This window comes from Sorex araneus, chromosome 2, assembly GCF_027595985.1.
Source record: "Sorex araneus isolate mSorAra2 chromosome 2, mSorAra2.pri, whole genome shotgun sequence".
Classification (NCBI taxonomy): domain Eukaryota; kingdom Metazoa; phylum Chordata; class Mammalia; order Eulipotyphla; family Soricidae; genus Sorex; species Sorex araneus.
Window position 1 is genome coordinate 252868203 of NC_073303.1, and position 25703 is coordinate 252893905.

A 25703-nucleotide genomic window follows, 5' to 3' on the forward strand; every position below is an offset into this window, starting at 1 on the left:
ACCGTATGGCCCCGTCCACCTGCCAGGAGTGGTCTCTGAGCACGGAGCCAGGAGTCAGCCCTGAGCACCGCCCCCACCACCACTACGACCAGTAAGTAAATAAAATCTTCATCTGGGATGTCTATACATTTTTTTCAGAAAGAAGTTTAAAACCCGTTCTGGTGAGACCGTGCGCCTCATAGACCTCCTGGAAGAGGGGCTGAAGCGGTCCATGGACAAGTTGAAGGAGAAAGAAAGAGACAAGGTAACCCGGGCCCTTCCTCGAGGCCTGTGGCGACGTTTCACTGCCATTGAGTGAGAGGACCGGGAAGGGTTCTGAGTCACTCCGCCTCGGACAGGTTCCTCCCATCTTCCCGCTCTGTGAGTTGGGTGTGCGGAGTCACACGTGTCTGTCTCGGGAGGAGAGTTGTGGGGTAGAGCCAAGTGTGCGTCCCTTCTTCCTGCTCGTACAGCATCGCCTCGGGCCCGAGCCATAGCACAGCGGGGAGGGTGTTTGCCTTGATTGCAGCTGGGCCGGGTTCGACCCCCAGCATCCCATGTGGTCCCCCGAGCACCGCCTGGAGTGATTTCTGAGTGCAGAGCCAGGAGTAGCCCCTGAGCATCCAACGAGTGTGACCCAAAAAGATAAAATATATGCATATATATATATATGGCATCGTCCATGGACTTTGACTGGCATTTTACCTGTCCCCAGTGAGAGTGAGGGGGACCCAGCAGGCAGCACTGGCCTTGCCCGCAGCAGACCCCAGCCCGGACCCCGGGCGACCCCTGACCACAGAAGGCCCGAGCACAGCTGGTGTGGCCCGGAGAGCGAGACTTCTGAAGGGGGCGTCCTGTGTTCTGAGGGGGTTGGGTCCCAGCTCCCCATCCTCGTCTGTCGCTGCTGACCCACTCTCTCCGGGCCACCCTGGCCCCCAAGAGGCCGCTGGGCTGTCTAGACTTGGGCGGAATTTAGAGGCGTGTGTCAGAAAGCCAGACACTCAAGGAGGAAGTTCCAGGGGACTTCTTCCCGAGGCACTTGGGCCACTCGCAGTGTCCCCAGCCCACCGTGCGGCTCGATAGGTCGGTGGTTGGGTACCAGGACCCCTCGAGGCAGGGATGGAATGTGAGTGTGCCCCCACCCCCTCCCCCTGTCTCTCCTGAGAAAAACCGCCTGGGGGCCGAGCAGTATCGAGGGACGGAGAGAAAAAGGGTACGCCTTCGGCACTTTGGCAGCCAAGGAGCACCTGGGGAAGAGCCTCATTTCTGTTAACTCCAGCAATGCCTGAAGGAGAGTCCGGGTCGGACGCAGGGCGGCCCTGGGGGCCGGAGCCATAGCACAGCGGGGAGGGCGTTTGCCTTGCACACGGACGACCTGCGTTCGATTCCCAGCATCCCATAGGGTCCCCGAGCACTGCCAGGAGTAATTCCCGAGTTCGGAGACAGGAGTAACCCCTGTGCATTGCCGGGTGTGACCAAAAAAAAAAAAAAACAAAAAAAAAAACAGAGGCCACGGGCTTTCCAGAGGGCCAGAAGGTGGGTCCCGAGGCTTCGAGGTCGCTCTCCTCTTTGCTTTCGGCAACCCCAGACTCCCCACTGTCCCCTCCCCTGGACGTGTCCGCCGCATCATCGGATGAAAGGAGGAAGACTGAGCCGTTTTCATCAGTGCTCCTTCGCTCTTCTCAGCCCACACCCTGCCGGGCTCAGGGCCGACTCCAGGCGGGCTCAGGAGATCCTGGGGGTCGGACCTAGGCCGGGCAAGTGCCCGGCGAGTGCCTTGCCCCCTCTCCTCTCTCTGGCTCCCTCCTCTCGTTCACGCATCTTCCCCTGGAATTGCTTCTCGCCAGCTGTCTGGGCCTTGTTTCCGGTGCCTGTCTGAAGCGCTGCAGAGTGCCCGCGTGTAGGTCTCCGCCTGCCGCGCTCCCCCGCCCTGGAGCCCCGCTCCGGGTTCGGCCACCCCTGCAAGGGCCTTCCCGGAGACCCCCGTGCGCCCTGTTCTTTCTACAGCTCCAACCTCCTGCGTTGTGGTGGGACTTCGGGCCGCGCCCCAAGTGGCCGGTCATGCTGGCCTCTTGCTCCCGCTCCTGTGCTGTGTTTGGGATGCCCTCGCTCCAGGCTCTGTCCCTGCGCTGGATTCCATACGGCCGCTGGAGTTGCGCCTCTTTCCACTTGGTTTTGTCCTCTGATTCTTCTTCTTTCCTTTAGCATGATCTCGGTGGTCGCTCAATCAGTCTTCATTGTTTTTTGATCACTTTTTTTTTTCTTTTGGGTCACAACCGGCAATGCACAGGGTTTACTCCTGGCTCTGCACTCAGGAATTAAGACTCCTGGCCAGTGCTCAGGGAACCCTATGGGATGCTGGGAATCGAACCCGAGTCGGCCGCGTGCCAAGCAAACGCCCTCCCCACTGTGCTATCACTACAGCCATTGATCACTTTTTTATAAAATAAAATACTTGTGAAAATTTTTTTTCTACTCTGAAAGTTCTTTTCCCTTTGTAGATTTTTTTTTTTTTTTTTTTTTTTTTGCTTTTTGGGTCACACCCGGCGATGCACAGGGGTCACTCCTGACTCTGCAATCAGGAATCACCCCTGGCAGTGCTCATGGGACTATGTGGGATGCTGGGAATCGAACCCGGGTCAGCTGCATGCAAGGCAAACGCCCTCCCGCTGTACTATCGCTCCAGCCCCTCCCTTTGTAGATATTTTTAAAATCTCAATTTTTTGGCTGGAGAAATAACATAGGGGGTAAGGTACTTGCCTTGCATTCAGCAGACCCCTGATCAGCTCTGGTTTTGCTTCTGGGCACCATCAAAACACACACACACACACACACACACACACACACACACACACACACACACACAGAGTTTTGTTTTTAATTAGCTCTCACTTTAACTCCAGACTTCAAAATTGATTCCCTTCTCTTTTCTGTCGTCTTCTCTCTGCCCTGTCACCTTGTTGGTTTTGTTTTGTTTTTCCACTCATTTCATTTTGACCTTTTAGCAGACTTCCTTGTTTTTTCTCTCTGGCTGGGTGCGGTGAAGAAAGAGTAAGTGCCATCTTCCTCCAGAGAAGATGGTTTCCTCTGCCTGGTACAGCACAGCTGTCGCCGAGAGGCCCGAAGACTGAGCTGTGTCAGTTGGGCCTTCCCCCCACCCCTGGACGAAGGCCCCCGCTGCCGGTCCCCTGATTGCTGGCGGGGTCCCCTGGCCTAACCCGCCAGCGGGCGGCTCCTTCCTGCTGAGGTTTTGGGGCGCCGGCCACGCGACACTTGGAATAAATGGGGCTGTGTTTATTTTTGCTTTGGTACTCCCTGAGGTTTGCACCCTGCGGCTTCCTCTTAGGGGGTTTGTCTTCACTCCGGTAGCCCCAGATTCCAAACTCCCCTTACCCCACAAGACCAGTTATTATTTGCAAAGACATGCTGTGCCAGCATTCCTGTTGACTGGGGAGGGGGGTGACGCCCAGCTTGGTGATAGGGGGTGGGGGGGTCACTCCCACCGGTGCCAGGGGTCAAGCCCTTTAAAGCATCTCCCCGGAACCCTGAAGTGAGTTCTTCCCGCCACTCCTGGCACACCCTATTTCGATTTCGTAGCCTGGTTTCATCATCTCTGTAAGCCCAGATCGCTTGGGAATGAAATGACTGTAAGCCGGTCGCTGGTCTGTTCAGTTTCCTGTCTTGTGAAGATACTGTCAGGGGGAAGTATTCAGGTTGAGACTTGATGTTTTTCGGGGGGGTTGTTCTATTTTGTTTGGATTTGGGGCCACACCCGGCAATGCTCAGGGCTTACTCCTGGCTCAGAGAGTCACTCCTGGCAGGCTCGGGGGACCCTATGGGGTGCCAGGCAAGCGCCCTCCCTGCACCGGCGTGCGACTGGGTATTTTATGAAATCAGGTTTCTCCCAGGGTCCCTTAAAATCCCGAGGTGCGGAGTCCCCCCTGGCTGCGACGCCAGCGCCCCCAGACGGGGTCAGTAAACTGTGAGGTGTTATTTTTCCCAAAGGTCTTAACCGCGGAGGAGCTGAAAGCGGCTCAGACGTCTGTTGCGTATGGCTGTATTAAGTATGCTGATCTTTCCCATAACCGCTTGAATGATTACATCTTCTCTTTTGACAAAATGCTGGACGACAGAGGGAACACGGCTGCCTACTTGCTGTACGCCTTCACCCGAATCAGGTACCGTGGGCGCGCCCAGCGGTTTCTCACCCGCGTCCGTCGGCCCCGAGAGCGTGCGGCCCTGGGGGTGGGGGGACGTGACGAGGGCCGCCCGGTCCTTGCAGGTCCATCGCCCGTCTGGCCAGCATCGATGAGGAGACGCTCCAGAAAGCCGCCCGGGAGACCAGGATCGTCCTGGACCACGAGAAGGAGTGGAAGCTGGGCCGGTGCATCCTGCGCTTCCCCGAGATCCTGCAGAAGATGCTGGACGACCTGTTCCTGCACACCCTCTGCGACTACGTCTATGAGCTGGCCACCACCTTCACGGAGTTCTACGACAGCTGCTACTGCGTGGAGAAAGACCGCGAGACGGGTGAGCGGCGCGTCGCCTCGGGGCGGGGTCCTGCCGGAGAGCTGAGACCTGATTGGGGAAGAGTCACCACTGACTGATAACCCGAAGTAAATGGCTGGGGCTTTGAAATACACAGTGGGGTATACAGTGTATCGTTGGGGCCAGAGTGATGGTTCAGCAGGGAGGGCGCTTGCCTTGCACACAGCTGACCCGGGTTTGAGCCCCCCGGCACCCAATAAGGTCCCCCGAGCACATCACGAGTAGTTTCTGAGTGCAGAGCCAGGGGTAACCCACTGCGCCCCAAATGTGCCCCCCCCAAAAAAAATCAATGAATAAATAGCTCTTAAAATAAAGCAAGAGGCTGGAGTGATAACACAGTGAGTAGGGTGTTTGCTTTGCACGCTGCCAACCCGGGCTCGATTCCCAACATCCCATGTGGTCCCCGGAGCACCGCCAGGAGTGATTCCTGAGTGCATGAGCCAGGAGTAACCCCTGTGCATCGCCGGGTGTGACCCAAAAAGCAAAAAAAAAAAAAAAATGCAGTGGTAGGCCCAGAGCCATAGTCCAGTGGGTAGGGCATTTGCCTTGCACTTGGCCGACCCAGGTTCGATCCCTAGTGGGTCCCCTGAGCACCGCCAGGAGTGACCCCTGAGCATCGCCCTCCTCCCCAAAAAAAAGCCTAAAAGTAAAAATAAAGTGATAGAAGTCGTGACAGGAGACCCGAGTTTAATCCCCAGCATCACTGTCCTCTGAGCACTGTGAGGTGTGCTCCAAGAGCAGACACAGAGCACTGCGTGCGAGGCAGGAGAGGAGAAGCCGCGCCCGTGGCCGAGTGTGTGCCAGGCGCACGGCCCGAGCTCAGTCTGCAGCCGTGCGCGGCTTCTCAGCACCAGAAGCCGCCGTCCCTGGCGGGCGGAGCCCCAGCGACTTGGCCCCGAATAACTAATGGCGGGGTGGGGACACGGGGCTCAGCGCAGGAACACCTGTGCTGCTTAGCGTGTCTCCTCCAGGCTGCCCGTGGTCGGCCGCGCCCAGCCGGATCGTAGGACACTAACGCCGTCTGGCCCTGTCTCCTCAGGCAAAGTGCTGAAGGTGAACATGTGGCGGATGCTGCTGTGTGAGGCCGTCGCCGCCGTCATGGCCAAGGCCTTCGACATCCTGGGGATCAAGCCGGTCCAGAGAATGTGAGCCGGGGGGGCGGACGCCGTCGTCTCCAAAGTGGCCGTTAGCACTGTTCGCTTTTTTTTTTTTTTTTTTACAGCCGTGTGGCTGTGAAAACAAGTAAACGGAGTTTGTCGACTGTCTGTGGAGCATGTGGTTCTTTCCCTCGCTAGGGTTTTGGGAGGAACGACGGTGCCCGGCTGAAAGCTGCTCTCTGCCGAGCTTCCTGGGGACCCTGGAGTGACCAATATGGGGCTCGTGTCACAGAGCAGTGAGAAAAAAGTCTTGGTGCGGCTGGGAACAGTGGTTCATCTGTTTTCGATGCGAAGTGAAGCTTCCTTCGTGGCGCTCGGGATTTACGCATAGTCCTTGTTTTATTTAGCGTTTACCTCCTCGTTCTTCTGTGGCTGCTTCTCCTTGGGGGCCGAGCGGTGAAATTAGGACCAGGCCTCGGGTTGCTGAGGAGTGGAGTCAAGATCAGTGTCCGTGTGTGTCCGACTCCCTTAGATTTTTTGTCTGATTTTAGCAGAACGCAGTGTCGATGCTGATTGCAGGCTCGGGTTCAAAGGAAGCGGCAAGAAACTTTTCCTAGAATTCCCAGATTAACGTTTACTGGTCTTGTGCCAACCTCAGTTGTAAGGAAGTTGGGAAAAGTCAGCGGTCCAGAGAGAATACAGAGAGTCGGGCTCTAGCCTTGGCACCACACACTGTCCCCTGCATGCCGCCATGCGTGATCCCTGAGCACAGAGCCTGGAGTGAGCCCCGAGCACTGCCAGGTGTGGCCAAGAAAAGCAAAATCTGGAAACTGTTATCTTAGAGAAAAAGGAGTGAACAGGCTTGCTGTGGTTTGCTTAGACCAGTTTCACCCCCCGGGTTCGCCATTATCCCGCGCTCCGTGAAACGGGAATTAACGGGGTCTGAGAGAAGGTTCAGAAAGCCGAGCACGGGGTTCAGTCGACCTTCGCGCACCCCTGGGATTTACCCCCAAAGCGCCTTCCCCAGTGTCGGTCCCAGCTCCTGGCGTGAGGAAAGGTGGAGATTTCTGGCGGCGATGAGGCGGAGGGAGACTCTTAACTGTCACCTCAGGAGGGGATGGCACTGACCAGCACAGGAAAGGAAGTCACGTGGAGAACGTAGCGTGACTCCCGGAAGGCACACATACGCACACGCACACATATGCACACACGCATACACACATGCATGCACGCATGCACGCGCGCGCTGTGTGGTACTGTGCAGCCCCCGAGGGTCTCCAAGCGCAGAGGAGCCGGGTGTGCTGTGACGCTGGCCACTCCCCGCTGGGCAGCTGCGCATCCTCGGCCTGCTCTGCACAGTCCGCCTGCCCCGCGAGCCCCCGCACCAGAAGAGGCTTTTAGGGCCAAACAAAGGATGGAGAGCACCCAGAGGCTGGGAACCCTCCTTGGCGGGCAGCCCACCTGGGTTCCGGCCTGGGTGTGGCTTACGGTGTCCCCCCCAAGCACCGCCAGGGGGCGCTCCTGAGCCCCACTGGGCTCAGCCTAAGCCACAGCCATCTTCCAAGAATAAAACAGAAGACTATAGGAATATGCTAATTGCGCCCAATTTGGGCCTTGATTTATTTGTTGTTGTTGTTGTTGTTGTTCTTTTTGGGTCAGACCCAGTGATGCTCAGGGATTATTCCTGGCTCTTCACTCAGGAATCACTCCTCACGGCGGTCAAGGGACCCTACGGGATGCTGGGAATCAAACCCGGGTTGGCCGCGTGGAAGGCCAACGCCCTCCCCGCCGTGCTGTAGCTCCAGCCCCTGAGCTTGATTGGTGTATTCAGAAAGGGTCTCAGATTCCTGACGCAGTGGCTGCATCTGAAGTCAAGTCTGAGACGGAATGTAGAGAAAGAGAAAGGTCAGTAGCTAGCCGTGGCCGTATTAGGCTTCCCTTTGGAGACAGAACATTCCTTCTCTTTAATGTGCTAGTCTTAAGGGAAAAGATGCAGTTGCAGTTTGACTTCAGGAAATCTGTAACGGATCTAACGTAAGACTCTATGGGCTTTTGGGGGCTGGAGCAATAGCACAGCGGGTAGGGCGTTTGCCTTGCACATGGCTGCCCCGGGTTCGATTCCCAGCATCCCATAGGGTCCCCTGAGCACCGCCAGGAGTAATTCCTGAGTGCGGAGCAGGAATAACCCCTGTGCATCGCCAGGTGTGACCCAAAATGCAAAAAAAAAAAAAAGACTATGGGCTTTTGTGACCCTAACAAAGAGGCCAAAATAGAGGTTAATGGGGAAAGGGGGGCAGAAAATGGCATTTTAAAATCACCATGTCTTTAGTTATTAATCCTTACTGTGACAGAATGTCTTTTGGTGACCCTATATTTATATTCTACTTTCTAGGAAATTGCACTACCGTACTTCATTAGACCTAAAACAATATGGAGTGCGAGACTTTTTCTTTTATTTTATTGTTTTTGGTCATCACTAAGAAGAAAACTTGGCCAATTAAATTGACACAACTTCCACGTAAGTTAGAGTGTTTATCTCATACACCGTGATAGAACGTGCCCTCTGTGGGACAGAGCGATCACACAGCCTCCCCTCGCACTCAGGCTCAGTGCCAAACATCCCCTCGGGTCCCCCAGCCCAGGAGAGAGAGCACAGCGGGTAAGGCGCTTGCCTTGCATGCAGCTGACCTGGGTTCTAACCCCAGAATTCCGCATGGTTCCCCGAGCACCAGCAGGAGTCATTCCTGAGTGTAGAACCAGGAGTGACCCTGTGTGGCCCAAAAACCAAAAGATTTAAAAAAAAAAAAAAAAAAAGCCATGTGGTCCCCCAAGCACTGTCAGGAGTCATCCCTAGTATTGCCAAAGAAAATGTTTTAGATATATACACTTACTACTATATTTTATGCACAATTAGGCAAAACTCTTACTTTTGTGGGGAGGGGGGTTGGATGGGAATCACACCCGGCAATGCTAAGGGCTTACTCCTGGCTTTGCACCAGAAACTATTCCTGGTGTTTTTAGGGGAACCGTGTGGGATATGGGGGATTGATCCACAAGGTAAGTGTCCTACCCACTGTCCTAATGCTCCAGCCCCAAAAGTCTAAATGTCTAAGGTAATACTTTTGCCCCTTTTTTTTTTGGGGGGGGGGGCGGTCACACCTGGCGATGCACAGGGGTTTCTCTTGACTCATGCACTCAGGAATTACTCCTGGCGGTGCTCAGAGGACCCTATGGGATGCTGGGAATCAAACCCGGGTCGGCTGTGTGCAAGGCAAATGCCCTCCCCGCTGTGCTATCGCTCCAGCCCCTGCCTTTTTATTTTTAAGTAACTTTATACTTAGACAAACTTTCAAATACATACAAGCATACTCTTGCATTCTTTACCCAGATTGACTGATTGTTAACATTGTCACATTTCCACAAAAAAAGGAGAGAAATTGGGGCCGGAACGATAGTCCAGCAGGGAGTGCATTTATCTTGCATGCAGCTGACCCGGGTTCAATTCCTGGCATCCCATAGGGTTCCTCCGAGTACCACCAGGAGTTACTCCTGAGTACAGAGTCAGGAGTAACTCCTGAGCATCGCCGGGTGTGACCCCAAAAGCCAAAAAAAAAAAAAAAGAGGAAATAATCAGAGGGGTCTTGACTGCTCTCATCTGAGCCAAGGCCATTACTTGTGTAATGACCAGCAGGGGGACGTGAGAGTCCAGCGGCCGGGCTCCCGCCTTGAGTGTGGCTGACCCGGGTTTGAGCCCCGGCCTCTCCTTAAGGTTCTCCTTAGACTCCCCAGGAGTGATGCCAAAGCACCACCCCTAAAAATAACCCAGAAGGAAGGGGACAGATACGGAGTAGCCTGTCTCAGATGCAGGACGTAGAGAAACGAGGCAGTAACAAATGCCCAGAGGGCACAGGAGCAGACCTGGACCCCAGGAGGAAGCTGACCACAGGGGGCAGGAGGAGCGGGCAGTAGCCTGGGTGGGCAGTGGTGGACAGAAGCAGACACTGGTGGAGGGCGTGTCGGTGGACGGTTTTACGCATGAAACCCTGCCGTGAGCAGTTCTGGAAAGCGTTGTGGCCAAACTAAAGTCATTTCCGAGCGAGCACTACAGACTTGAGTACTGCAAGGCATGCAGGAAGCCTGGGTTCGCTCCCCAGCACTGCACCGTCCACCTAGGGTCCACCTCTGGTCGCCCCTGAACACTGGGGCGCTGCGGAGGGGGGATAATCTCCCCTCGCTCCCTAAGACGACAGTTTGAAAACTAACTTTTATATTACAGTGCTGCTCTCTTAACTGCCTCAGAGCCTCCTGCCCCTGCCACACCCGGCTGGAAGGAAGATCTTGCTTGTAGAAGGGATTTTAACTGCCAGCCCAACCCGATGGTCTCTGCTGAGCCCGTGGCGTGCTGAAGCTTGCGGAGGTAGAGAGACATGGGACCAGAACTCGCAGTCGGGGCGCGGGTGTTGGGCGGGGTTAGCACTGGCGCAGCAGGCCTCGCTAGCGAGGGGGATTTGAGGCCGTTCCTAGGATTCAAAAACGGTCACATTGGGGCTAGTGAGACAGTACGGTGGGTCGGACGCTTGACTGGCACGTGGCCGATTTAGGTCTGATCCCCGGCACCCCCATATACACCACCTCCAGTGCCCCACAAGCAGGAGTAATTTCTGAGTTGCAGAACCAGGAGTAACCCCTGAGCATCACCGGGTATGACCCAAACAAAATAATAATGACAGTAGGGGTCAGAGCGATAGCACAGCGGGGAGGGCATTTGCCTGGCACACGGCTGACCTGGGTTCAATCCCCAGCATCCCATGTGGTCCCCCCCAGCACCACCAGGAGGAATTCCTGAGTATCACCAAGTGTGACCCAAACCAAAATAATAACAATCGGGGTCAGAGCGATAGTACGGCGGGTAGGGCGTTTGCCTTGCACACTGCTGACCTGGATTCAGTTCCCAGCATCCTATGTGGTCCCCCAAGCACCGCCAGGAGTAGTTCCTGAGTGCAGAGTCAGGAGTAACCCCTGAGCATCGCCGGATGTGACCCAAAAAACCAAAAACAAAATAATAATAGTAAAAATAGTAATAATAGGGGCTGGAGTGATAGCACAGCGGGTAGGGCGTTTGCCTTGCACGCGGCCGACCCGGGTTCAATTCCCAGCATCCCATAGGGTCCCCTAAGCACCGCCAGGGGTAATTCCTGAGTGCAGAGCCAGGAATAACCCCTGTGCATTGCCAGGTGTGACCCAAAAAGAAAAAAAAAAAAAGTAATAATAAGGGCAGGCACCTTGAGTTGAGCGTCGGGGAACTAAGCCTCACTCCGTCAGCAGTCCCCGTGTGGCCTGGTCTGTCCCTCCACCTCTCTTCTAAATAAAGGAGAGAGGTAGAAGAAGGCCACATTTGAACGTCTGTTGTCCCTCTCGGCACTGACACCTGATGATTCTGACATGCACCTGCGGGGGCCCCAGAGAACCTCTTGTCCGTGACCATCTCTGCAAGATCCTCAGTACCTGGCCAGCTGCCAGGCTCAGCACCTGCGTGTCGAGGAGTCCTGTCTGCATCCCATGCTTAGCAGGAAACATGCATGTCCACCCTGACATGCGTTAGTGCTCTACAGTGACTCGACTTGCTAGGGCTGGGACAGTTCTACAGCAGGGAAGGCGTCTGCCTTGCAGGCAGCCCACCCAGATTCACTCTCCAGCACCCTCAAGCCCCCTGGAGTGAGCGCGGAGTGCAAAGCCAGGAGGAAGCCCTGAGCCACCACCAGGTGCCGCCCAGAAGCAAACGAACCAGGAAATGGACCGCCTCGCTTTTTTCAGCTTTTATAAATGTTCGTGTGCTCGTAAAAAGAACGTGAAGCTGAGGGGGCCCGGACGGATGGTACAAAGATCAAGGCGCAGGGCTGGAGCGATAGCACAGCGGGGAGGGTGTTGGCCTTGCACGTGGCCAACCTGGGTTTGATTCCCAGCATCCCATAGGGTCCCCCAAGCACCGCCAGGAGTCATTCCTGAGTGCAAGGCCAGGAGTAACCCCTGAGCATCGCCGGGTGTGACCCAAAAAGAAAAAAAAAACAAAATCAAGGCACTCAATGGGCATGTGGCTGTGGCCGCTGCAGCCCTGATTTGAACCCGGCACCCCACAAGGTCCCCAGGGCAAATCCAAGAGTGATCCGTGAGCAGAGAGCCAGGAGAAAGCCCTGAGCACCACTGTGTGTGTTCCCCACACACATCCCCTTCCAAAAAGAAAAAAAAAATGTAAATATTTGATAGTTGAGGCAAAGACTCCGCGGTCTGCAGTGCGAGACTGGGGGAGAGCCCTCTACAAAGCCGTGCCAGAGTCCTGAGTATCTGGGAGCACGTGTGCCCGCCCACGGCTCTGCGTTTGCTCGGGGAGAGTGGAGGAGAGCGGGAGGCAGAGTTACCGACTGCCCGGCCTCACCGGAGGCCGTGCTCAACGCCCGTCTGTGAGCGGGGAGACACTTGGGATTCCGGGCTTCCTCGGGAGTCCCCGTCTCATCGCCGGCTAGCCACGGAGACAGTAAGAGACAGCGACAGAAAAGGTAAGCTTCGCAAAATTCCTTCAGAAAAGTCACTAGACAGCTATAAGACAAACTGCAGTAGGGCTTTGGGGCCGGGGCAGTAGTATAGCAGGGAGGGCATTTGTCTCGCATGCAGCTGACCTGGGTTCGATCCCCGGCATCCCATAGGGTCCCCCGAGCACCGCCAGGAGTCATTCCTGAGTGCAGAGCCCGGAGTAGAAAGCCCTGAGCATCGCCGGGTGTGGTGGCCCAAACAATGTAAAAGGGAAAGAAACTGCAGAGGCAGTTCCTGGCGCTGGGCTCAGCGGTGACCCTGTCTGTGCTCGGCGGATCATATGCACTGCCAGGGATCAGCCCAGGATCAGCCACATGCAAGGCAAGCCCCGAGACCCCTGCACGCTCCCTGAAGGCTTTTCCAGAGATTGCAGCGCAGTTAAATACAAATGGTTTGTGACCGATCAGCAAAGGCGTGTGACCCACATCTGCACCTGCTCTGGCTTTATTTTTTTCCCCATAAGATCTGCTCATTATCTGGGGCAGGAGTGATAGCACAGCGGGTAGGGCGTTTGCCTTGCACACGACTGACCCGAGTTCAATCCCCGGCATCCCATATGGTTCCCCCCAGGCACTGCCAGTAGTGATTCCTGAGTGCAGAGCCAGGAGTGGCTCCTAAACATCACTGGGTGTGACCCAAAAAGAAAGGAAAAAAAAAAAAAAGATCTGCTCATTATCGGGCACCTATAGTAAGACTCCATGATATAACAGCCTGAGGATGACAAGACGCAACCCAGACACCAAGAGTCCTCAGGGAGAGAGCCGGAGAGAGTAGGGCGGTGAGGCACGTGCCTTGCACACAGCCGGCTTCCAATTTGATCCTCAGCTCGGCGTCAAGGTCCCTGAGCACTTCCCAGCGTGATCCCTGGGCACAGAGCCGGGGTAAGTCCGAGCACAGCCAGGTGTGGCCTCCAAAATGAAAAGCACAATTGAGGGGCTGGAGCAATAGCACAGCGGGGAGGGTGTTTGCCTTGCACTCGGCCGACCCGGGTTCATTTCCCAGCATCGCATATTGTCCCCTGAGCACCGCCAGGGGTGATTCCTGAGTGCAGAGCCAGGAGTGACCCCTGAAAAACCCCTGTGCATCGCCGGGTGTGACCCAAAAAAGAAAAAGAAAGTACCAGTGAATACTCAATGAGAGAAAGGTATAAGCTACCCTCCTTCATTAATGGTTTGGTGAAGACTCATGCATAAAAGAAGGAACCGAACTCGAACTTCAGCACTTACGGAAATGACCTCAACATGGATTGAAAAATTGGATGTAAGTTCTGAACCCAGAAAATTTAAAAAGCATACATAGGTCTGGAGTGATAGCACAGGGGAGAAGGCGCTTGCCTTGCACACGGCTGCCTGGGTTCGATCCCTGGAACCACATGTGGTCCCCTGAGCCCACAAGGAGTGATCCCTGAGCATTTCCAGCTGTGCCCCCCCAAAAAAAATTTTTTTAAATGAGTAAAGCTCCTTGATTTTGGTCTTGGTGGGGATTTTTTAAAAATAGGCCACCAAGGGGCTGGAGCAATAGCACAATGGGTAGGGTGTTTGCCTTGCACTCAGCCAACCCAGGTTCGATTCTCAGCATCCCATAGGGTCCCCCGAGCACCGCCAGGAGTAATTCCTGAGTGCAGAGCCAGGAGTAACCCCTGTGCATCGCCGGTTACCAAAAAGAAAAGAAAACAGGCCACCAAAAGCACAGGTCACTAAAACAAAATTAAGTGGGATTCCACTGAACAAAAATGCTGCACAGCAGAGAAATTGCAGTGAAATGGCAACCCAGAGAACAAATATTTACAAACCACATAGATATGAAAAGGGATTAATATCTGGACACACAAGGAACTGATAGTACTCCACAGGGGAGGGGGGAAACCTCACCTAAAATGAGACAAAGAACCTGAAAAGCACTTTTTCAAAGAAGATATCCAAATGGTCGGTAGATGGAAAAAACGACGCTTCTCGCCAGGAAATGTCGCCCAGTGCGGTGATCAAGCACCTCACGTCCGGTCAGGTGATGGCGACGTTTGAGAGGGCTCAAGCTGCTGCTGAGACAGGGGCAAGAAAGGAAACTTACCTACTACTGGTCATGAACCTTCTCTGCTGGGAACGTGAACTGGTAACAGCCATTCAGGAAAAAGGTACTCAGTCTCAGGGTGGGGGGAGGGGGGCCAAGTCTGTGATCCAGAAATTGCACCCGGGACACTCCCCTGAAGGCAGCGGGAATCGCTGTCTCAGAAGGAGACCTGCTCCTCCCGCCCGTCGCAGCCCGGCTTCAGATAGCCAAGGTGCGGGAACACCTCCCTTCCCGCGGACGGAAGGGCGAGACAAACGGGTGCCTCAGCTCTCTGTGTGTCTACTGGGACCCCCCAACCGATCCTGGGGGCAACGGAGAGACTAGCCAGAGTGAAGGCTCAGCCGACTTGATTTTGGTCGCTCCCAAGTAAAGGACTCGAGCTGCCCGCCCCCCCCCCCCCCAGTGCAGACAGGAGGAAAGAAAAGTCAGCTCTCTTTTTTCCTATTATATTTGACAAGTTGCATTAGCATGTTGAGTATTATTCTGGATTTTAGCTGGGTCCAGGTGGTGCCCGAAATTGAATTAGGGTGACCACGTGTAAGGTGGATACCTTACCCAGGGTACTCTCTCTCCAACCCCCCCACCCCCCCCAGTGTTTTTTCTGTTGTGGTTTTTTTTATTTGGTTGGTTGGTTGGTTGGCAGTGCTCAGAGATTACTCCTGGCTCTGCACTCACAGGTCACTCCTGGCAGTGCTCGGGGGACCCGTGGGGTGTCAGGATCCGGGGTCAGCATCGTGCAAGAATCCTGTGGTCTTGCGAGCATGTTTAGACAAAGGCACCTAAGCAGGATTCCTTTTGTTGGGGGGACCGGGTGGTCCCAGGCGTCCCACTCAAGCCCACAAGGCTGCCTGCGAGACCCAACCTCTTGATCCCGCTCTCACGCCAGAGACGACACGTTTGCTGTCTGTGTTGGCGACCTTGAGCGAGAGGAGCCACGCGGTTGGTAAACGCAGACACCCGGCAGCAAAGCCCCTCGCTGTTGGCGCCAGGGCGTTCAGTCTGCTCTTCTGCTGTCCAGCCAGCTGCGGCCGCTTCCGGGTTCTGGCCAGTGAACGGTGGGCAGGGGTGGCTGTCGAGGACTGCAGCCCGTGGTGACCATCAGGAGTAGGCCCTGAGCACCACGGGAGATGGAGATGGTCCATACTGGTTTGTTTGGGGGGGTGGGGGGGGCCACACCAGCTCTACTCAGGGTTCACTTCTGGCTCTGTGCCCGGGATCACTCCTGGTCATGCTTTGAGGGCCCGAGGGGGTGCCAGGGTGGAATTAGGCCTTATCCCTGGTACTGTCTCTGCAGTCGTGACCCCCTTCCAGTGTGTCATTTTTTTTTTTTTGCTTTTTGGGTCACACCCAGCGATGCTCAGGGGTTACTCCTGGCTTTGCACTCAGGAATTACTCCTGGCAGTGCTTGGGGGACCATATGGAATGCCGGGGATCAAACCCAGGTCGGCCGCGTGCAAGGCAAACGCCCTACCCGCTGTGCTATCGCTCCGGCCCCCCAGTGTGTCACTTGTGTGTGTGGTTTTTATTTGCTTTGCGGCCACACCCAGCAGTGCTCACTCCTGGCTATGCACTCACAGATCCCTCCTGGCAGTGCTCAGGGGACCTGTGGGGTGCCAAGAATCAAACCCGGGTCGGCATCATGTAAGAAAAACACCCTACCCACGGTAGTATTGCTCCCCGGTTTCCCTCCCCACCTTGCCACTGGAATAACGTTTACTGGGAGTGCCCCCACCCTGGTCACAGGGCGCCTTCCTCCTTGGTGATATGGTCCTCATTGAGCGGTCCTCTGAACTCCTTTTTTTCTTTTTCTTTCTTTCCTTCTTTCTCCTTCCTTTCTTCCTTCCTTTCTTCCTTCCTTTCTTCCTTCCCTCCTTTCTTTCTTTCTTTCTTTCTTTCTTTCTTCCTTTCTTTCTTCCTTTCTTCCTTTCTTCTTCCTTCCTTCCTTCCTTCCTTCCTTCTCTTTCTTTCTTTCTTTCTTTCTTTCTTTCTTTCTTTCTTTCTTTCTTTCTTTCTTTCTTTCTTTCTTCCTTTTTTGGCTTTTTGGGTCACACCTGGCGATGTTCGGAGTTTACTCCTGGCTCTCCACTCCGGAATCCCACCTGGTGGTGCTCAGGGGACCGTACAGGCTGCCGAGGATCGAACCCAGGTTGGCCGCATTCAAGGCAAATGCTCTCCCTGCTCTCCTGTTGCTCTGACCCTACACTCTCTCTCCTCCTCCACGGTCTCCCCACTTCCTTTCTGTTAGAGAAGCGAATGCCAGCTCCCAGGGCTAAACACGTGTGGGGCCCACGAGAGACAGAGGGCTGGACCGTCAGCACCTCCGGGCCCCCCAAGCCCACCAAATGTGACCCGAAAACAAAGACTCAGAAGAGGCGATGGAGCACGAGTGCCCGCTGTTCTCTCTTCCCCAGGGTCGACAGGAGTCTTGTCTCTGCCCTGTGGCCACGGGATGCTGGTGCCTGGGGCTGCTGGGGACTGCGGAGCCCACCTCCCGTGGGCTGAGAGTGTGAGTAGCACGGAGAGAAAAGGCTTCGTCCACCGCAGTTGAGGCGGGGGGAGGGATGGGGCTCAGATCTCACGGTCAGCCGCGGCTTTGACCAGACTGGACAAATAGGAATCCCACGACTCCCCTTGGAAGTGGAACAGGACTCCGGAGGGAGGAGGCTGGGAAAGCCCCTTCCTGCGTGCATGCTCGTGAGACCAGGCGTGGCTCGACCTTCAGGGCAGCTTCCCGCTGAGTCACGGCCGGTGTCTCTGCACGCCACTTGCTGGAATAGGGTACGAGAGAAAGAGCACAGTGAGTCGCTGACCGTTATTCGTTCTGGGGGGCAGGACTGGCCGCTCAGGAGCCGACTCACAGAAATATCTCTGCCTCCCCCACATAAGACTATGTAGGGCACTGTCACTGTCACTGTCATCCCGTTGCTTATCGATTTGCTCGGGCGGGCACCAGTAACGTCTCCATTGTGAGACTTGTTGTAACTGTTTCTGGCATATCGAATACGCCACGGGGAGCTTGTCAGGCTCTGCCACTCGGGCGGGATACTCTCGGTAGCTTGCCGAGCTCTCCGAGAGGGACGGAGGAATCGAACCCAGGTCGGCCGCATGCAAGGCAAACGCCCTACCCGCCGTGCTATTGGTCCAGCCCTTGGAATAATAAATTTAAATTTATTTAACCAATGCTCAGGGGAACTGGGTGGGGGCAGGCACTCCTGGTCAGATAGAGTCACCCCGATTGGATGGTTCCAATCTGGAGCCCAAGGTTGTGAAGCGGCCTGCGGTCTGCAGCGCCCCCTGGTGGTGCTCAGAGCCCACCAGGCTCTCACGGGCAGTGCTGGCCGGCCTCCAGCAGAGCGTCCTGGGAGCAGTGGGTGTCTGGGCTGGAACGCAAATCTGGCACATGGCCGGCCGGTCGGGCTGCCTCCCTGACGGCTGAGTTATCCCCCCAGCCTGATAAGTCAGTCTTTTTTCCTTTTCTCCCTTAAGTCAGTTTAAACCAAAAATTATGTTTGTTCTTACTGGCTATCAGAGAACTATGTATGTCAGCTTGTCCCTGTAGGAAGCATCCAGAACACTGAACATCTAGGAAACACCTAGAAATATCTAGAACACTGGGCCAGAGTGATAGTACAATGGGTAGGGTGTTTACCTTCCTTGCCGCTGACCCCTAGGTTCAATCTCCGGCATCCCATATGGTCCCCTGAGCACCACCAAGAGTAATTCCTGAGTGCAGAGTCAGGCGTAACCCCTGAGCATCACCAGACCCAAAAAGAAAAAAAAAAGAACATTGAACTCCCCCTGAGAAGCTCCTGGGAAGGAGACAGATGTTAATGTTATCGGTGATTTCAGATGAAGATTTTAGCCATTTTTTAGTGGTTCTCTCTCTCTCTCTCTCTCTCTCTCTCTCTCTCTCTCTCTCTCTCTCTCTTTTCTTTTTTTCGGTCTCACCCAGCGATGTTCAGGGCTTACTCCTGGCTCTGAATTCAGGGATCACTCCTGGCGATGCTCAGGGGGCCCTATGGGATGCTGGGGATCAAACCTGGGTCGGCTTCGAACAAGGCAAACGCCCTCCCCGCTGTGCTATCGCTCTGGCCCCTTAGTGGTTTTCTTTTCTTTTCTTTTTTCTTTTCTTTTCTGTTTTTAATCCTTGACCCCTTTACGATCCCAGGGCCTGGCCTGCGTCTCTGCCCTCGTAGCATTTGAGGTGCATGCATAGATTAGGATATTTTCGAATAGGTTAGCATATTTCCAGTTGGACCAAAAGTCCAGTTTCTGTCTGTTTGGCTGAGTCTTGTCTTGGGGTGCAGGCCTGGAGCCCAGAGACACCCACTTTACCAGGGCACCCTGTGCCCAGCAACGCCCGAAGCCTCAGTCGCTGGGCTCGCATGTGTGTCCTGCACGCAGAAGCCCCTGATTTCATCTCCCACACCTCAGGGTCTCCCCCATCCAATCAATGAGCTCAGGGTAGTGTCCGAGCACTGCCAGGTGTGACCCCAAGTCATCCTCTGCCCCCCAGATGGCCCGACGACTGACAGCTCCTCCGGGCTATGGCATCCTGGCAGATGAGCTCTGCCAAACTGACTTTGCCCTCTAAGGAATCGGGAAATGGGGAGAAACACGCCCAGGGGCGCTCGAAACCCAGCCCAGGATCATCTTTGAGGAGAAATGGGCACTAGTAAAGGCCCTGTGGTGGAGGCTGCCCCAGGTCCTGTCAGGGAATCCGGGAGCAGCGCCACGAAGCCCCGGGGAAGCGGGGCGCCGGGGGTGGGGCGGCCACTCCCGTCGTTAATGCGCCATAATTGCTCCCAGGGAGCTGTTCACTTCTCCTGGGCGGCTGCGCGATAGATTTAGAGCTTATAATTACTAGCCCGCCTTCCCCCTGGGTCCCGCTTAATGGGCCACGGGGGGATGCGGAGCATCCGTGAGAACGTCGGAGCCGAAGTGAGCAACACGGCTCCTGGAAAGGGTGTGGAGTGGAGGGCAGGGAAGCCAGAGCCTGGAGTCGTAGTGGGGAGCAGTGATCCTGGGGCCTGCGGCCGTGGTCCCCTGAGTAAGTACAGATGGAAGAGGCTACTCAGCGTGGACACCAGCACGGTGAACTTTTTTTTTTTTAATCTTGCTTTTTGGGTCACACCCGGCGATGCACAGGGTTACTCCTGGCTCTGCACTCAGGAATTACTCCTGGCAGTGCTCAGGGGACCCTATGGGATGCTGGCACAGAACCTGGGTTGGCCACGTGCAAGGCAAATGCCCTCCCCGCTGTGCTGTCACTCCAGCCCAGCACGGCAAACATTGAGGCTCACGATGGGAGCTTTGATCTATAATGAAAACTAGAAACTGGATGGACTGGAGCAATAGCACAGCGGGTAGGGCATTTGCCTTGCACGCAGCCGACCCAGGTTCGATTCCTCCGCCCCTCTCGGAGAGCCTGGCAAGCTACCGAGAGTATCTTGCCCGCACAGCAGAGCTAGGCAAGCTCACCGTGGCGTATTCGATATGCCAAAAACAGTAACAATAATTCTCACTTGGAGACGTTACTGGTGCCCGCTCGAGCAAATCGATGAGCAACGGGATGACAGTGACAGTGACAGAAACTGGACATAGGCATAGACATAATGTGGCGGTGGGCTGGGGGTTAACAGATTAATAGTATGACTCTTGTCCTTGATAGTGTTATTTTTTTGACACACTTTTTAATTTAGAATTTTATATGTGCATTACATGTCATCTTCAGATCGTACCTCTTAGAGTTGGATGGTTATTTCTTTGGGGTTTTTTTTTGTCCTTGATATTAATAAGCCTCATGAACCTGGATACTTTTCCCTTAATAAGCTTTCTGAGTCTCTGAGCACTCTTTCTTTCTTTTTAGCTTTTTTGGGGTCACACCTGGTGGTACTCAGGGGGTCCTCCTGGCTCTGCACTCAGGAATCACTTCTGGTGGTGCTCGGGAGACACTATGGGATGGCGGGGATTGAACCCAGGTCAGCCGAGAGCAAGGCAAACGCCCTCCCCATTGTAGTATCACTCCAGCCTCTTCACACTCTTTCTTTTTTGGGGGGTACCCTAGATTCAGCCCAGGACCCCACACCTGGAAGAACCCATGGCTGAGCTACAGCCCCAACCCACAGTATGTAATTTACAAACTCCGGGCCTCAATGACATGCTATTGCTCCCTGGCCTGCCATGTCCGAGGCCCGCAGTTCAGGAGAGAGTGTGACGTGAACCCCACTTCAGTTGCACTGCCCTGAAGTCTAGGGCAGCGTCCACTCTGACCCCTGGTCCAGCCTCCACCACGCGGCCTCATAGCCTCCACCACGGAGGCAGGTGGGTCTCCTTCCTGGACGGAACATCCAACCTGGCATGACCATTTGTGAACGTCCCATGGAACGGACCCTTGGGTCCACGATGGAACGGACACACGTTTTGATGTGTCTGCCCTCGGGGGGTCCTCTGCTGGACGCTGCCTGCCCCGCACGTTGTGAGCCTCTCTGGGCTCCGGCCCTTGACTCCACGGCCAAGGAGATTTGCAGATTGCCGACAGAGACCTTCCATAGCCCCTGTGGAGCACGGTAGGGCCCGTTGCGGGTGGCGCCCGGCGCCCCTGGTTCGTGTCGCTGTCCGCGGTGCTGACCACACATGCGCGGCGCTTCCACACTGGATTCGCTGTCCGCAGTGCTGCCCGCTGCCTCCTTTGGGAAAGAGCCCTGGGATGCTGGTGCCCTGAAAGCAGAGGTTTCCGGGGGTCTACGGCAGAGGAAGGAGGCCGGTGCCTTGGTGGCCCCAGCTGCTGTGTGTCAGAGGATCCGGGCCTCGGTGTGTTCCCAGCTACCCAGAACAGGGACTGGGGGAGAGCAGAGCTGCTGGCGGCCTGACTAGGGCTTTCCCGAGCTCAGACAGCCGGTCTGCCCAGAAGTCCCAAGCCCTGTTGCGATTCAGTCATAGAGCACTTGTCTCGTTTGGGTGAAGTCCTGGGTTCTTGATTTTTTTTTTAATCATTGCACCATTATTTTTTTTTGTTTGTTTTTGGTAATGCCGTTTAAAAAAAAAAACTGTACTATTGTTTTTAAATCCTATTATAGTTTGCGTTTCTGAGGGCTATCCCTGGAGGTGTTGAGGACTTACTCCCGGCTCTCTGCTCAGGGGTCACAGCCTGGTGGTGCTCAGGGGACCATACGGGACGGCAGGGATTGGACCAAGGCCAGTCGCAGAAAGGCAAACGCCTCTCCCACTGTACTAATCTCTACAGCCCCGGGTTCTAGCTTCTAAATATCTTTGGGGGGGGGCAGAGAGATTTTCCCCGATAGGCTGGGTGTGCAGAGAGTAGTTTTGCATGCAGCAGGCCTGGGTGAGTTCACTCTGTTGAACTGACGCATTTCATCTCGCCTCCAGCATGCCCGTGACAATAATGACCCCTGCCGTAGCCTTTTCTCCCTTCAGGGTGAAATCTTCAACGTGGAATAACTGAAGTGGAAGCCTAGGTATATTGTTTTGTCAGAATTATCGGTGCCGGTTTGCGTTCCAACAACCTGTGTATACAGACAGGGTCGGTGTGCCTTTCTGGTGCCAAATGCTGTAAGAGCGATGATTTCATTTAAAATCGAGAGGGAGAGGAGGGGGGAGTCAGAGAGAGAGAGAGAGAGAGAGAGAGAGAGAGAGAATGGGGGAAGGGAGAGATGCATTGTAATATGAACCATACTGCAATCGGTTGACCGAAATAAATACGTTTTTTAAAAAAAAATAAGAGCTACCATTAACGTAACCCTTAGCATGGACAATGGCTCGGGTCAGTGTACACAGTCTTTCTCAGCAAGAAAAGAGAAAAAAGGGGGAAAAAATGTGGGTGAGGGTGGGTGGCAGACCCGGTGGTGTTCGGGGGCGGTACACCGGGGAACCGTTTGCGGGCCTTGGAATCGAACAGGGGTCGGCCCCGCGCGCGCGCGCGCGCAGTCGCGCGCGCCTCGGGCGCCCGGGCCAATCTTTGTTTAAAGACGATGTGCAACTGGAATGTTCTGTCGCACAGACGAGAATGATGAAATCCAGAGAATTCCTCGGAGAGAGACGGCCGGCCCCGCCGAGCTGCCCAGGACCGGGGAGGAGCAAAGAAGAGGGTGAGTGACCAGGGAAGGGTTGAACCCCACCCCCTACCCACACACACACACACACCTCCCACCCTCTCTCCCCCGCCCGCGCTCCTGCAGAGCTGACGCCCCCCTCCACCCCGGGGGTGGGGGTGGGGGGCCCTGTTCGCCCCGACGCGCCGGTGCCGGGCCGAGCCGCACGCGCGCGCGGGGGGGAGGGGAGGCCTGCAGGGGCGCGGGCTGCGTCTGCGCGCCGGGGAAGGGGGGCTTCCGGGGCTGCGGGGTTGCCATAGCGGGGCGTGATGCGATCACGCCAGGCGCTGCGTCAAAGGGCGGCTCCTGAGATGCGGGGACTGCAGTAGAGCCCGTGCCCGCCGCCTCGTCGTCTGTCTCGTCGCCGGGAGCCCGTGGGTGCTGGTGGTGCTGGTGGTGGTGGTGGCGGAGGCGGAGGAGCGGGCCAGCCACCCCCGCCGCCGCCCAACGCCGCCGGCTTCGGTCCCGCTCTAGCGCCGTCGCCGGGGAGCGAGCGGGACCCCCTCCAAAAAAACACAGAAAAAAAAAAGAAAAGAAAGAAAAAAAGAACAAAAAAGAGACAGAGAGAGAAAAGACCCCCCCTCTTTTTTCTCCGCCACTCCGCCCCTTGAGACCCCCAACTCCCCACTGCAGCCGCCGGAAGACCGCCGCTCCCGGAGCACCCTCGCACCCTCGGCCGGACTCAGCCCGAGGTCGGGGGCGCGGCGGCCCGTGTCCCCGCGTGTGTGCGCGCGCGCACCGGCCAGCGGGCCTCCCCGGACAGCCCGGGCGCGCTATGAAATCGGCTGTGAGCCTGCGCAAGGGCGGATCGGGCAGCAGCCGGAGCAGCAGCTGGAGCGGACGGCGCGATGGCAGTAAGGGACGCAGAGACGATGGCGGCCGCTCGGGGAGCAAGGGGCGCTCGGGGAGCAAGGGGCGCAGCTCCAGCGCCAAGGGGCGGCGCGCCGGCAGCCAGGGGCGCAGCGGCGGCTCGGGGCGCAGCGGCGGCGGCGGCTCGGGGAGCCAGGGGCGCAGCGGCGGCGGCAGCGGCAGCAGCTCGGGGCGCCAGGGGCGCAGCGGCAGCAAGGGGCGCACGGGGAGCCAGGGGCGCTCCGGTAGCAAGGGGCGTGCGGGGAACCAGGGCCGTGCGGGGAGCAAGGGCCGTGCGGGGAATAAGGTTCATGCGGGGGGCGCGCTACGTGCGGGGGGTGCCGGTGGGTACGGGGCGCGGGCACGCGGCTTCGGAGGCGGCGGCGGCGGCCGGGGCCGGGGGCGCAGCGGCGGCGGCGGCGACCCCCGCGAGCGGGGTGGGCAATGGCGCGCCGGCGTGGTCAAGAACAAGAACCGCCGCCGGAAGCGCGCCGCCAACCTAATCACAGTGGAGCCGCACCGGCACGCGGGCGTGTTCATCTACCGCGGCGGCGCCGACGCGCTCGTCACCCTGAACCTGGTGCCGGGCCACTCGGTGTACGGCGAGCGGCGCGTGACGGTGATCGAGGGCACGGAGAAGGTGGAGTACCGCATGTGGAACCCGTTCCGCTCCAAGCTGGCCGCCGCCATCCTGGGCGGGGTGGACCAGATCCACATCAAGCCCAAGTCCAAGGTGCTGTACCTGGGCGCCGCGTCGGGCACCACCGTGTCGCACGTGTCCGACATCATCGGGCCCGAGGGCCTGGTCTACGCCGTGGAGTTCTCGCACCGCACGGGCCGCGACCTGGTCAACGTGGCCAACCGGCGCACCAACATCATCCCGGTGCTGGAGGACGCGCGCCACCCGCTCAAGTACCGCATGCTCATCGGCATGGTGGACGTCATCTTCGCCGACGTGGCGCAGCCCGACCAGTCGCGCATCGTGGCGCTCAACGCGCACACCTTCCTGCGCAACGGCGGCCACTTCCTCATGTCCATCAAGGCCAACTGCATCGACTCCACCGCCTCGCCCGAGGCCGTGTTCGCCTCCGAGGTGAAGAAGCTGCAGCAGGAGAACCTCAAGCCGCAGGAGCAGCTCACGCTGGAGCCCTACGAGCGCGACCACGCCGTGGTCATCGGGGTCTACCGCCCCTCGGCCAAGAGCAGCGGCGGCGGCAGCAGCAGCAGCAACTAGCCCAGCGACGCCCCCCAGCCCCCAGCCCCCAGCCCCGCGCCCCGGCCCCGGGACCCCGCCCCGGCACCCCCCCCACCGCGCACCCCGCCCCGACTCAGCGCGCCCAGCTCCCTGCACCCCCGCACGGGCTCCCCCCGGACCCCCGTCCCTCCCCGAAGCTGTGTTCAGTGTGTTCACTGTGGCTGTGTTTCCCCTCTCCCTCGGTGTCCGCCTTTCCTTTGGTATTCGATTAAATGGCATAAAAAAAAAAAGGTGTAAATCCTGATTTTCCCTCCCCGCGGGGGGCAGGGGGGTGTGGGGGGTTTGGGGGAGGGGGTGGGCCAGCCGTGCAGAGGGGTCTGGCTGCAAACAGGTGTGTGGGGGGGATGGTTAGGGACCGTGATCTCTCGAAGGTCCCTAAACCCCGGGAGGGGCTGGGAGGTGGAGCGGATGCGGGAAAGATGGGGGAAGGGCGGGGAGAGGGGCCCCTCCGCACTGTGTCCCCCTCCCCCAGCCTAGGAGACTGGAATTGATAAGGCGCTAGCTAAATACCACCCACCCCCCATAAAATTACCAATTTACCCAGCCTGCCCTCAGGGAGATGGGTGGGAGTTTCATGGGCTAGAATGAATTTTTTATCTTCTTTATTTTTTTTAATTAATTTTGTTTGGTTTTGACAAACCATCACACACACACACACAGTTTTTTGTTTTTTTGTTTCTTCCATCTCTCTCTCTCTCTCTCTCTCTCTCTCTCTCTCTCTCTCTCTCTCTCTCTCTCTCTCTCTCACACACACACACACACACACACACACACACACACACACACCCCGTTTTTTGTTTTTTGTTTCTTCTGCTGAGCTCTGAAGTCAAACTGGTTCCCCAAAGCCCAGCGAGGAGGTGGGCGTCCAAGGCCAGGCCCCAGCTCAGCGGCCACTCCCGGCTCCTCCTCGCCAGCTGGGCCCGCCCCTCCCCCACCCGGGCCAGCCACAGGTCTCCGCACAAAGCCGCCCCTGCACCTGCCCGCGCCCCCCTTCCCTCGGGCCTTCAAGGAGAGGGACAAGCCGGGACCGAGAATCTGAGCTTGCCCGTCGCAGGCCCACAGACACCCCTGGCCTAGCGGCTGAGAAGCGCTGAGGAAGGACTCAGGGGGGCCCCCCCAGAGACCCGTCCTAAACCCCAGCCCCAGCTCTGAGCCTGCCCACACCCCGAACACTGACCCTCCATACCCGACCCCCAACTCTAGGGAACG

General features: G+C 56.8%; 2 protein-coding genes across 2 annotated transcripts in view; both read left to right on the plus strand.

Annotated features, from left to right (window-relative positions):
- The window catches only part of RARS1 (arginyl-tRNA synthetase 1), a 32650-nt gene extending 26858 nt beyond the window's left edge, over window positions 1-5792 (plus strand). The window contains exons 12-15 of the mRNA XM_004611452.2: window positions 139-244; window positions 3985-4157; window positions 4262-4509; window positions 5567-5792. Coding sequence (XP_004611509.2) covers window positions 139-244; window positions 3985-4157; window positions 4262-4509; window positions 5567-5676 — 637 coding nt within the window. The 3' untranslated portion in view covers window positions 5677-5792. The remainder of the gene's footprint in view (window positions 1-138; window positions 245-3984; window positions 4158-4261; window positions 4510-5566) is intronic.
- A 16828-nt stretch (window positions 5793-22620) lies between these two features.
- FBLL1 (fibrillarin like 1) lies at window positions 22621-24714 on the plus strand. Its single transcript, XM_004611453.2, has one exon. The coding sequence runs from the start codon at window positions 23166-23168 to the stop codon at window positions 24471-24473; it is 1308 nt and encodes a 435-aa protein (XP_004611510.2). The 5' UTR covers window positions 22621-23165; the 3' UTR covers window positions 24474-24714.
- The last annotated feature ends 989 nt before the right edge of the window (window positions 24715-25703 follow it).

Excerpts from the sequence above, each read along its gene's own strand:
- FBLL1 (XM_004611453.2), top strand. The coding sequence starts at position 23,166 with ATGAAATCGGCTGTGAGCCTGCGCAAGGGCGGATCGGGCAGCAGCCGG.